This window comes from Sus scrofa, chromosome 2, assembly GCF_054392235.1.
Source record: "Sus scrofa isolate SSC_HxYL_T2T_F1_AM1 chromosome 2, Sscrofa_HxYL_maternal_Yorkshire_Landrace_v2.0, whole genome shotgun sequence".
Classification (NCBI taxonomy): Eukaryota; Metazoa; Chordata; class Mammalia; order Artiodactyla; family Suidae; genus Sus; species Sus scrofa.
The window spans coordinates 80,605,721-80,618,870 of record NC_139384.1 but is presented as its reverse complement, the minus strand read 5'-3'; the positions used below and the strand labels follow the sequence as shown (position 1 = coordinate 80,618,870).

At 45.5% G+C, this 13,150-nt stretch overlaps 1 protein-coding gene across 3 annotated transcripts in view; it reads left to right on the top strand.

Annotated features, from left to right (window-relative positions):
- Positions 1 to 2,433: 2,433 nt before the first annotated feature.
- The window catches only part of ECSIT (ECSIT signaling integrator), a 15,821-nt gene continuing 5,104 nt past the window's right edge, over positions 2,434 to 13,150 (top strand). Inside the window, exons 1-2 of one of the 3 annotated variants that reach the window (XM_085012984.1) lie at positions 2,434 to 2,509; positions 10,196 to 10,314. In XM_085012984.1, coding sequence (XP_084869110.1) covers positions 10,219 to 10,314 — 96 coding nt within the window. In that variant the 5' untranslated portion in view covers positions 2,434 to 2,509; positions 10,196 to 10,218. Of the gene's footprint in view, positions 2,518 to 10,195; positions 10,315 to 13,150 lie in introns of all 3 variants that reach the window. The other 2 variants (XM_013987373.3, XM_013987374.3) reach the window with 2 other exon arrangements.

Genomic DNA, 13,150 nt, shown 5'->3' with positions numbered 1-13,150 from the left:
GGGGCTGTCACAAGAGACTGTTGGCAGGCTTCAAAGGTTGGGGTGAGCTTCAGGAACATTCACCCATTCATTTACTCTTTTTTTTTTTTTTTTTGAAACTAACACCTAGTGAGCTGCCCCCATGTTCCACACTGGGGACACCACACCAATCAAACAACCAACCAAGGGACTTCCTGTTGTGGCTCAGTGAGTTACAAACCCAACTAGTATCCATGAGGATGTGGGTTAGATCCCTGGCCTTGCTCAGTGGTTTAAGGATCTATCATTGCTGTGAGCTGTGGTGTAGGTCACGGACCTGTCTCAGATGTGGAGTTGCTGTGGCTGTGGTGTAGCCTGGCAGCTACAGCTCTGATTCGACCCCTATTTTGGGAACTTCCATATACTGCAGGTGCAGCCCTGAAAAGAAAAAAAAAAAAAAGGCAAAAACAAACAAAGAGCACACAACCAAAATCTGTCCTCTTGGAGTTGATGGTAACCAAGTCCACAGGAGATGTTCAACATGTGCGGGTGGGGAGGTGGTGTCTCCAGGGGTCTTTACAGAAGAAGTAGAAACTGGAGTTCCCTGTGGCCTAGTGGTTAAAAGATCTGGTGTTTTCACAGCTGTGGCTTGCATCACTGCTGTGGCATATGTTCAACCCCTGGCCTGGGAACTTCTACATGCCGTGCCGCGTCCAAACAAAAAAAAGTAGTAGTAGCTGAAGAGAGAAACTGAATGGTGACACGGAAACCTTTGATCCCAGTTGTGAGGAATCACCACCAAGTCTGAAAGGAGCCAGGTTCAGAAATGGGCAGGGGACTCAGTGAATGTGACTCTGGGTCTCATCCAGCTGGATCCCATCTACCACATAGCTACACACAGAGAGCTAGAAACTCAGCAACAGCCCCCACTATGGTTGGGTGGACAGTCAAACACAGAGAGAGGCATAGGAACACACCACTGTCACGCACAGACATAGCCCCACAGTCAGAATGGACCACTGTTGAGGCACAGTCATAAACACACATTGTCATATACTGTCACTGACATACCGATGGTGGAGGGGCACCCATACGAGTCACACCCATACAAGTCAGGGACACACAGTGTTACAAACACATACCAACAGCTGGACACAACTACATAATGGAATCCCACATCAGAGACCACCCCAGATTGGCATTGTCAGTCAGACCTTTATACCACCGCTGAGACACAGAGTTTCACACACACACACACACACACACACACACACACACACACACACACACACGAAGTCAGAGATTCATATAGGTACAGGCACACACTGGTAGACACAATCACACACAGATATGTAAAGGGCTATAACAGTCACATGTGTCTTGATGGTGGGACAATCATTTATCCACAAGTTGGGGACACATGGGGTGTCATAAACACAGTCATCTACCCACTAGTGTTCAGACATGCAATCACACACACATTATTGCATGGACCATCAAAGAAATGTTGACACACCTAATCCCAGCCCCTCAGAATTCTGGGACAAATTCCACATCCTTCCACACACACAGAATGACAGACACCCAGAAGCTGATACAATCACAAGTGCACATGCAGCTACTGACACGTGGACACACAAAGTCCCACATGTACCAATGTCCACACTGACACACGTGGGGACTATCCCTGACCTACCCTCATACAGCCACACACAAACGTACACACCTTTGTTTGAGTTCTGAGAAACTACGAAAACCCATGAAAACATCCACACTCTATCGCAATCTCACACACACATACGCACACACACACAATTGTGAACATGCACACTACCCTACAGGATCCTCAACCGTCCAAGCGAGGGAGGTGGAATAAGGTATTAGTGTGAATCCCCCATAATAACAGTAGCAAACGCTTACATGGCTGTTCTGCATAGATTAACTCCATTATTCCATAAAACAAAGCCCAAAAAACAAACAAAACAAAAAACAAAAAACCTCTACGAGGTTATTATAATTGGCCATTTCAGAGGTGAGACTATTGAGGCACAGACAGGTTAAGCACTAGTCCAGACTCCAGGAGCTAGATTAGCAGTCCTTCTTCTTCCCTAACGTCAGCGCCGAATCAGCGCCTGGCACACAGTAAGCCTTCAAATGTTCGTTGAAAAAATGAGGGAATCCACATTACTTAGACCTTTAATATTTCATTCCCGTATTTCAGGTGGGCACTAGGACTGTCAGTTGAGTTCACCCGCTGCCTGAGTCCAATGTCCCAGCTCCGAAACCGCACAGTCTCTCCTTCCCGAACCAAGCTCGCTCATTCGTGGGGAGTCCAGCTTGCCTCGTTAGGGGAGGGGCCTGACTCACCACGAGGCGGGGCCAAGGTCGCTGCGCCTTTTTATTGGTGCTCCTTTCTTCGAGGCGGGACCTCTCTTAAACTGGCGCTGTTGATTTGCCGGCTCCCTGGTGGCCCGTGACCCAGAAGATCTTCGTGCAACATGGCGGCGCCCAGGGGCAAGACATAACCGGCCCGGATTCCGCGGCCGTCCGCGTGAATAGGTAGGTCCCACGCGGGGAGGCAAGCGTGAATTTATGAGCCCTGGGGCAGCCCCTTTGGGGCCAGCAGCGCGGAAGGGCGGCCCCAGGAGGATCCCGGCTGCCGGGGCCAGGGCACCGTGACCTTTTCGGGTACACGGCGGGACGTTCCGAGGAGAGCTGCCTTCTGTGTACCCGCCTCCCCACATCCCTAATCTCTAATCTTGGAGATGAGACAGCTGAGGCTCAGAAAAGTTAAAGCCGTCTCCCAAGGTCACGCCACAGGTTGGCAGCTAGGCTAAAGTTCGCTTCTTTCTCCCAAGGGCGTCAAAATCCTAGCAGCCAGCCTCAGAGCTGCTGTAGGTACACCCTGCCTAGGGGTTCAGATTTATAGAAGCTTTGTAGAAATTTAGCTCTTCTTATTCATTTGATATTTGTTGGGTACCTACTATATAGCAGGCACTATCCCAGGTGCAAAAGAGACAGCAAAAAGGAAGACAGACAAAAATCTCTGGTCTCAGGAGAGCTAGACGTTGAACAAATCAGAAGTAAATGAAACGTGACTTCAGATGCTAATTGCTAAAAATTCATTCATCAGGATGATGGGGCTTTAGATTGGGAATGGGGCAGTAGTCAGGGAAGGCGTCTCATTTGAATATAGACCTGAATAACCAGGCACAGCAATGAACTGACCTGGGGAAGGAATTTCCAAACAGGGAAAAGCAACCTCAGAGGCTCTGAGACTAGATAAAGTCAGCTTGTTTAAGAAACAGCGTAATGGGAGAGTTCCCTGTTGGTCTAGTGGTTAGGATTCAGAGCTTTCACCTCTGCAGCCTGAGTTCAACCCCTGATCTGGGAACTGAGATCCCACAACAAGCTGCTGCACACTGCAGCCAAAAATAAATAAAAATTAAATAAAATTTAAAAGAGAAATAAATGGTGTAGCTGGAGCTTCCAGTAATAACAGTTGAGTTTGGAGGGATGGAGCCTGTCTGATTTTTATCTCATGTGATGTGCAATTAGTGACTTTAGCCGGAGAACACTTTAGTTTACATTTTAAAAAAGCTCCCTATGACCACTTTAGGGAGAACTGGCTGGAGGCAGGTAAGGAAAGGAGTGTGGGTAGATGAAGAGAGGTCATGGACTGGAGTTGTGGCTTGCAGATGGAGAGAAATGGGATTGTTTGAGGTGGATCTGGATGTAGCAACATGAGCAGCTGATGAATTGGTTGGGGAAGTGAGGAACACAGTGGACTCAGAACCAGGTTTGTGGTTGATTGACTAGGAATGATGGTGTAATGACATCAGGCAAGGATGAGATGGAACAAGTTTAAGCAGGGGCATAAGTTAGGCGCAAAATAAGTTTGAGATGGCTAGGTATACACCAAAGTGGCAGTTAGGTATGGAAGCTGGAGCTCAGGGATGGTGATAACCATTGGGAACTATCAGCACATAGATCTTCATTTCTCAGACTTTAACACACATAAGAGAAATGTGGACTTTTGTTTAAATGCAGATTCTGCTTCAATAGGTCAGGGTTAGGGCTGAGATTCTGCATCCAAATAATGATGCCAATACAGCTGCTCCCTGAATAGCAAAGGTTTAGATTAAGGTCTAATCTCAGCTGGATGTTAGAGTCATTGGAGTGCTTTAAATGCTGATGCCTGGGCCCTACCTCTAGATATTCTGATACAATATATCTGGGGTATGGCCTGGGCATGTGATTCTTTAAAGCTTCCTAGATAATGCTGAAATGAACAAGGTTTGAGAACTATGAGAGCTGCCTACAGAAATACAGAGAGAACACCTCTCTTGGAAGCTGAATGATACCTTACGGTAGCAGACAGACAAGTTCAAAGTGTAGGACTCTTTGCAGCATTATTACTCAAAAGACAGCATTAAGCATCACATAGAAGTTTGTTAGATTAAAAAAGTCTTTGGCTCCACCCTAAACATTCTGAATCAGAACCTGCATTTTAACAATATTCTCAGCAATTCATCTGCACATTCAAGTCTGCAAGCACTGCACACTTTAGAGAAGGAAGCCAGTCTTTCTGATTGGCTGAGAAACAGGCCTGGGGGCTAGGAAGAAAATCAAGAGTGCCAAGGTGGGAGGAGGGCATCACCCATTCCAGATACTTCTGAGAAACTGAGCAAAATGAGGCCAGAGAAATAACCACTGGCTTTGTTAAATGTAGAACGTGCAAGGGGTCTTTACAGGAGTGGTGTCAGTGGAGTGGCTGGGACAAGAGCCAAACTGGAGACAGTGAAGAAGTAACATGTAGACCCCTCTTGGGAAAAGCTGTACTATAAATAGAGCAGAGATGTGGAACAGAGGTGGAAGGAGATGCTAGAGAAAGTTTAAAGGGTGATATGAGTGATCCAAGTATGTACCAACTTATTTTATGAGGCCAGCATTACCCTGATACCAAACCAAACAGACACAATAAGAAACAAAAACTACATCCCAATATCCCTTACCAATATGGTTGCAAAAATCCTCAACAGAATACCAGCAAACCAATTTTGGCAACATAAAAAAAGATTATATACATCATGACCAAATGGAATTTATCCCAGAAATGCAATATTGGTTTAATATTTGAAAACCAATTAATGTAATGTACTTTTCTTTTTTGGTCTCTTTGGTCTTTTTAGGGCCACACCCGCAGCATATGGAGGTTCCCAGGCTAGGGGTTGAATTGGAGCTGTAGCCGCTGGCCTACGCCACAGCCACAGCAGTTCCAGATCTGAGCCAAATCTGTGACCTACACCACAGCTCACAGCAACACCAGATCCTTTACCCACTGAGCAAGGCCGAGGATTGAACCCACATCCTCATGTATACTAGTCAGGTTTGTTAACCACTGAGCCACGATGGGAACTCCTGTAATATACCATATTAATAGAATAAAGGAAGAGTTCCCTGATGGATCAGTGGGTTAAGGATCTGGTGTTGCCACTGCTGTGGCTCTAGTTGCTGCTGTGATATAGGTTCAATCCCTGGCCCAGGAATTTCCACATGCCATGGGCATGGCAAAAAAAAAAAAAAAATAGAATTGGAGTTCTCGTCCTGGCTCAGTGGTTAACGAATCCAACTAGGAACCATGAGGTTGCAGGTTCGGTTCCTGCCCTTGCTCAGTGGGTTAACGATCCAGCGTTGCCGTGAGCTGTGGTGTAGGTTGCAGACGCGGCTTGGATCCCACGTTGCTGTGGCTCTGGTGTAGGCCGGAGGCTACAGCTCCGATTCGACCCCTAGCCTGGGAACCTCCATATGCCGCGGGAGCGGCCCAAGAAATAGCAAAAAGACCAAAAAAAAAAAAAAAAAAAATAGAATAAAGGACAAAAACCACATGATTAGTTCAATAGACCCCAAAAATAAAAAAGACAAAATCCGATACCCTTTCTAATAAAAAATACTCAGCATCTAGCAATAGAAAGGAATTTCCTCAACCTGATAGGTCATCTATGAAAAACCCACAGCTGACATCATATTTAACAATGAAAGAATGGATGCTTCCCCTCACTAAGATCAAGAATAAGACAAGGATGTGCACTCTGGCCACTTCTATTCAACATTGTACTGGAGGTCCAGCAAGGACACTTGGGAAAGAAAAAGAAATAAAAGGCAAACAAATTAGAAAGGAAGGGGTAAAACTATGTCTATTTGCAGATGACATAATCTTATATATAGAAAACTAAGGAATCCAAAAAGCTATTAGGACAAATGAGCAAATTCAGCAAGGTTGCAAGATATAAGATCAACATGTAAGAATAAATTATGTTTCTATACACTACCAATGAACAATTTAGAAATTAAATTATACAATAGCTTCATAAAGAATAGATATTTATGAATAAATTTAACAAAATAAGTAAAGAACTTTTACACTGAAAACTAAAACTTTGTTGAAATTAAAGATGATCTAAAATGGAGAGTTACCTTCATGGCTCAGCTGTTAATGAACCCAACTAGGATCCATGAGGATGTGGGTTTGATCCCTGGCCTCACTCAGTGGGTTAAGGATCTGGCGTTGCTGTGGCTGTGGTGCAGGCTGGCAGCTGTTGCTCCAGTTCGATCCCTAGCCTGGGAACTTCCATATGCCACAAACGCAGTTCTAAAAAGCTGATCTAAAATGGAGAGGTATCCCATGTTCATGGATCATGGACATTAATATTGTTGAGACACCAATATTTTCCAAATTGATCTACCGATTCAACACAGTATCTATCAGAATCCTAGCTGGGTTTTTTTTTTTCCAGAAATTGACAGCTGATTCTAAAATGTGCACATAACAGTGAGGGACCCAGAATAGCCAAATAATATTGTAAAAGAAGAACAAAGTAGGAGGACTTAACACTTCTCGATTTCAAAACTGACAGGAGTTCTTTTGTGGTAGAGTGGGTTGAGGATATGGCGTTGTCACTGCTGAGGTTTGGACTGCTGCTATGGCCTGGGTTCGATCACCGGCCTGGGAATTTCCATATGCCATGGTCGCAGCCAATACAAGCAAACAAAACTTACGAAGCTACAATAATCACAACAATGTGGTACTGACATAAGGCTCAACATATAGATCAGCAGAACAGAATTGAAAGCCCAGAAGTAAGCCCTTACATTTATGGTCAGTTGATTTTCAACCAGCATGACAAGGAGGAAAAAAAAGTTTCAACAAATATTAGGAGTTCCCATTGTGGCTCAGCAGTAATGAGTCTAACCAGTATCCTTGAGGATGTGGATTCTATCCCTGGCCTCATTCAGTGGGTTAAGTATCTGGCGATGCTGTGAGCTGTGGTGTAGGTCGCAGAAGAGGCTTAGATCTGGCATTGCTGTGGCTATGGCGTAGCCCAGCAGCTACAGCTCTGATTTGACCCCTAGCCTGGGAACTTCCTTATGGTGCGGGTGTGGCCCTAAAAAGATCAAAAACCAAAAAAACAGTACTAGGAAAACTGGGTACCTACATGAAGTGAACCCTAAAGAAAAACATGGAGCTACTGCTGGGGGGCAACAGGATCAGTGGCATCAGGGAGCACTGGGACACAGGTTTAATCCCTGGCTCAGCACAGTGGGTAAATGATCCAGCATTGCCGAAGCTGTGGTGCAGGTCAAGACTATGGCTTGCATCTGATCCTTGGCCTGGGAATTCCACATACCACAGGGCAACCAAAAAATTGAACAAAAGGAGTTCCCATTGTGGCTCAGCTGTAATGAACCTGACTAGTATGCATGAGGATTCGGGTTCGATCCCTGGCCCTGCTCAGTGGGTTAAGGATAAGCGTTGCGGAGTTCCCGTCGTGGCACAGTGGTTAACGAAGCCGACTAGGAACCATGAGGTTGCGGGTTTGGTCCCTGCCCTTGCTCAACGAGTTAACGATCCGGCGTTGCCGTGAGCTGTGGTGTAGGTTGCAGACGTGGCTCGGATCCTGCGTTGCTATGGCTCTGGCATAGGCTGGCAGCTACAGCTCCGATTCAACCCCTAGCCTGGGAACCTCCATATGCCGTGGGAGCGGCCCAAAGAAATAGCAAAAAGACCAAAAAAAAGAAAAAAAAAAAAAAAAAAGGATAAGCGTTGCCATGAGCTGTGGTGTAGGTTGCAGGTGTGGCTCAGATCTGGCGTTACTGTGGCATAGGCAGCAGCTGCAGCTCTGATTGGCCCCTAGCCTGGCAACTTCATATGCTGAGGGTGCAGCCCTAAAAAGAAGAAAAGAAATTGGACTTCATCAGAATTAAAAATGGGTGCTGCAAATGATGACATCAAGAAAATGAGGAGTTCCCGTCGTGGCGCAGTGGTTAACAAATCCGACTAGGAACCATGAGGTTGCGGGTTCGGTCCCTGCCCTTGCTCAGTGGGTTAACGATCTGGCATTGCTGTGAGCTGTGATGTAGGTTGCAGATGCGGCTCGGATCCCGCGTTGCTGTGGCTCTGGTGTAGACTGGCAGCTACAGCTCCGATTCGACCCCTAGCCTGGGAACCTCTATATGCTGCGGGAGCGGCCCAAGAAATAGCAAAAAGACAAAAAAAAAAAAAAAAAAAAAAGAAAGAAAGAAAGAAAAAGAAAATGAAAAGAACTCAAAGAATGGAGAAAGTATTTATAAATCATAAAGGTCTAGAATATATAAATAACTCAATGATAAAAAGATAACCTAATTTTAGATAGGTAAAAGATCTAAATAGATATTTCTTTGAGGAAGATACACAGTGGCCAGTAAGCCCATGAAAAAATGCTCATCATCATTAATTTTTAGGGAATGCAAATCAAAATCACAGTGAGATACCACTTCACACCTATTTGGATGTCTGCAATCAGAAAGACAGATAATAACAACAAGCATTGGCACAAATGTGGAGAAACTGGAACCCTTAAACACTGCTGATGGGGAATGTAAAATGGTGCAGCCACTTCGGAAAACACTTTTGGCTGTTCCTCAAACACAGAATTGCCATATGTCCCAGCAATTTGACTTCTAAGTATATACCCAAGAGAAGTATAAACATGTTCACACAAAAACTACACAACTGTTCATAGCAGCATTAGTCATAGTAGTCAGAAAATGGGAGGCGAGGTCCTGTCGTGGCGAAGCAGAAACGAATCTGACTAGGAACCGTGAGGTTTCGGATTCAATCCCTGGGAATCCCAGCAGCTGTAGTTCTGATTAGACCCTAGCCTGGGAACTTCCATATGCCGCGGGTGCAGCCCTAAAAAAAAAAAGTGAAAAAAAAAAGGGGGGGGTAACCCCAAATGTTCATCAATTGGTAAATGGATAAATAAAATGTGGTTAAGGGAGTTCCCTGGTGGCCCAGTGGGTTATCACTGCAGCAGCTCGGGTCGGTGCTGTGGCATGGGTTCAGTCCCCGGCCCAGGAACTTCCACATACTGCAGGTGTGGCCAAAAAATAATTTTTTCAAAAATGGTTAAATTCATATAATGAAATGGGGGGGGGCAGTTAAAAGGATTGATACATGCTACAACAGGGATGAACCTTGAAAACATGCTAAGTGAAAGAGGCCAGTCACAAAAACAGCACATGTGATTCCACATATATGAAGTGCCCAGAATAGGCAAATTTATACCTAGTAGATTAAGGGGTTGCCTAGGGTTGAGAGTGAGGGGAAATGAGAGTGACTGTTAATGAGTATAGGCTTTGGGGGGAGGTTGACAAAAGTGTTCTAAAATTAGCTTTCATGATGGTTGCACAATTCTGTGAATATACAGTCGACCCTTGAACAATGTAGGCGTTAGGGGTGCTGACCCTCCGCACAGTCAAAAAATCCAAATAAAACTTAAAGAGTCGACTCTCCATATCCACAGTTCCACAGCCTCAGATTCAACCAACCACTGATTGTGTATACTGTGATACATATTTATTGAAAAAAAGCATGTAAGTGGAACCACACAATTCAAACCCATGTTGTTCAACCACTCAAAAAACAGTACTTATACTAAGGGTGAACTGTATGGTACATGAAAAAAGCTATTAAACAACAAAATGATCCAATAGAGAGGGAGACCAAGGCAGGAGCTAATTTCTCAAGATAGTGAAGGGTCTGGCCCAGAAGAACAGGGACCCTTGATTGCAACTGTTCTTTAAACTCCACCTTGGGTATGAGGGGCCAGTGGAGCTGATGACTTAGCCATGTCCTCTGGAATGTGGCCTTTAGCAGGTGGGCTTCCAGCTGATTCCCTCTCTTCTCTCTTCCTAGGTGGTTGTCCCACAGGCAAAGGCATGAGCTGGGCCCAAGCCGTTCTGCTGGCCCGGAGCCTTTCTCGGGGCTGGGGAGGCATCTGCAGCACCGCCCTCACAGGAGCCCCCTTCTCTCAGGTAACTGCATCATGGGGTGGAGAGAGGCAGGCAGGCAGGCCTGGAATTTGCTCCCAAGCCCTCAGAATACACCCAATGAAGCCCGCCCTGGGGGATCTGGGTGAACCTGTCTTCTCTGAGGGCCAAATGAATGTCTCTTATTCATTTTTAAGAAGTGTCAGTGCCCCTGTGGGTGAGGAGCTTGAATTTGAAATTAAGAAGGTCTGGGCTGAGTGGATGTGGGTATGGACTCTGAAACTCCTGCATCCACTTGTAAAGATGTGAGCAAAGGAGTTCCCTAGTGGCTCAGCAGTTTAAGAATTCTGCTTTGTCGCTGCTGTGGTTGGTGCCAGTTCAATCCTTGGCCCAGGAACTCCCACAGGCTGCGGGCACAGCCAAAGTACAGGGAAAAAAACAAAAAACACATGAGCAGAAAATTCAATTTCCCTCCCCTGCCCTAAGTGACCAACAGCCAGAGACTGCAACAAGGATGGCGAAGCTGGTGATGACATTAACATCTCCCTTATTTTTTTTTTTTTTTTTTTTTTTTTTTTTTTTTTTGTCTTTTTAGCTATTTCTTGGGCCGCTCCCACGGCATATGGAGGTTCCCAGGCTAGGGGTCGAATCGGAGCTGTAGCCACCGGCCTACGCCAGAGCCACAGCAACGCGGGATCCGAGCCGCGTCTGCAACCTACACCACAGCTCACGGCAACGCCGGATCGTTAACCCACTGAGCAAGGGCAGGGACCGAACCCGCAACCTCATGGTTCCTAGTCGGATTCGTTAACCACTGCGCCACGATGGGAACTCCCAACATCTCCCTTATTGAGCACCTCCCTCTTCCAGGCCCTGGGTGAGGCATTTCAGTTGCATTATCTAATTTGAGGGGTCTCCCCTTCTTTTGGGCATTTTCAAGTTTTTCTGCTTTTTACCCTATGCACATACCACCTGTAGCAGGAATGAATGTATCCCCCTTTTTTAATTTAATTTTTTTATTATTATCATTGTCTTTTTAGGGTCACACCGGCATATGGAAGTTCCCAGGCTAAAGGATGAATCAGAGCTGCAGCTACCAGCCTATACCATAGCTCACAGCAATGCCAGATCCTTAACCCACTGATGGAGGCCAGGGTTCGAACCCACATCCTCATGGATACTAGCCAGGTTTGTAACCTGCTAAGCCACAACAGGAACTCTCTCCCCAACCCCCCTTTTAAAAAAAAAAAAAAACATTGCCTTGCCTAAGCAGGATATCAGGATGGCTATTGGGTACAGCAGAGCACAGGGTTCCAATCTCAGCTCTGCTGCTTTGAAGCTGTGTGACACCAGGCATCTTGTTTCATCTCCCTGCACCTTGATTTCCTCATCTATAAAATGGATACACGAAGAGCATTCCTTCAGCGGACAGTTAAAAAGATTAAATGAGCCTCACTCTCAGAAAATGTTGAACAGCACCTGGAAGTAAGAATATTCAGTAGTAAATATCAGCACTCTTTTTTTTTTTTTTTTTTTTCTGGCCACGCCACAGCATGCAGAAGTTCCCGAGTCAGGGATTGAATCAAAGCCATAGCTGAGGCAACTCCCAGTCCTTTAACTCACTGCACTGGGCTGGGGATCAAACCCATGCTTCCACAGCAACCCAAGGCACAGAAGTTGGATTCTTAATCCACCTCACCACAGCAGGAACTCCCTGAAATCTTTCTTTTGAATAGGTAGTTACAGCAGACAATATAGTTCAAAATTTGAAAGTTCTGAGGCCCTGCTGTGACAAGGGTCTATTCCGTTCTTGCCTGACCACCACTTATCTCCCCTCTTTAAAGGCAAGATGTTGCCCATTTATTGTATTTTCTTCTGGAGATACTTCGCAGAAGCAAAAAATACATGTCCATACAGTTGATTCTCATTATTTATAGTAACTTTCTAGAAAGTCACCGCATATGCTGAATTAGTGAATATCAAACCGTTGCTGCCAGGGAATATATGGGGTAGGGTTCCTGTGAGCCTTTGGTCACATTTTTATCAACCAATCAATCATAACCTTATTCCTATGTGTGTTTCTGTTTAAAGACATCTTAAGGGAGTTCTTATCATGGCTCAGCAGTAACAAACCCGACTAGTATCCATGAGGATGTGGGTTTGATCCCTGGCCTCATTCAGTGGGTCAAGGATTCGGCATTGCTGTGAGTCCTGGTGTAGGTCGCAGATGCATCTTGGATCTGGTGTTGCTGTGGCTGTGGTGTAGGCCAGCAGCTGCAACTCCAGTTCAACCCCTGGCCTGGGAACTTCCATATGCCACAGGTGCAGCCCTTAAAAAAAAAAAAAAAAAAGAAAAAGAAAAAGATATATTGTTGGAGTTCCTGTTGTAGCTCACAAGAAGTAAATCAAATGCATCATAGACCTGAATGTAAAATACAAGACCAGGAGTTCCCTGTTGTGGCTCAGCGGTAATGGACACAACTAGTATCCATGAGGACTTGGGTTCGACGCCTGGCCTCACTCAGTGAGTTTAGGATCCAGCGTTGCCATGACCTGTGGTGTAGGTCACAGAGCAGCCTGGGTCCTTCATTGTTGTGGCTGTGGTGTAGGCTGGCAGCTACAGCTTTGATTGACCTCTAGCCGGGGAACTTCCATATGACACATGTTTGGCCCTATAAAACAAAAAAAAAGATGTACTATTGATTCATTAATGTTGAACTCACAGCCAACAGCACTATAACTTGTGCCTGAGGTTACCTACCATATGTATTTTCTCTGTAGGGAACAGCAAGGCCCTTCTTGCACATAGGAACATTAGGGAGGCTTGGGGGCCTCTTTCAACAGCAAAACCACCAAAACAAAAAGACACAGAAAATGTGCA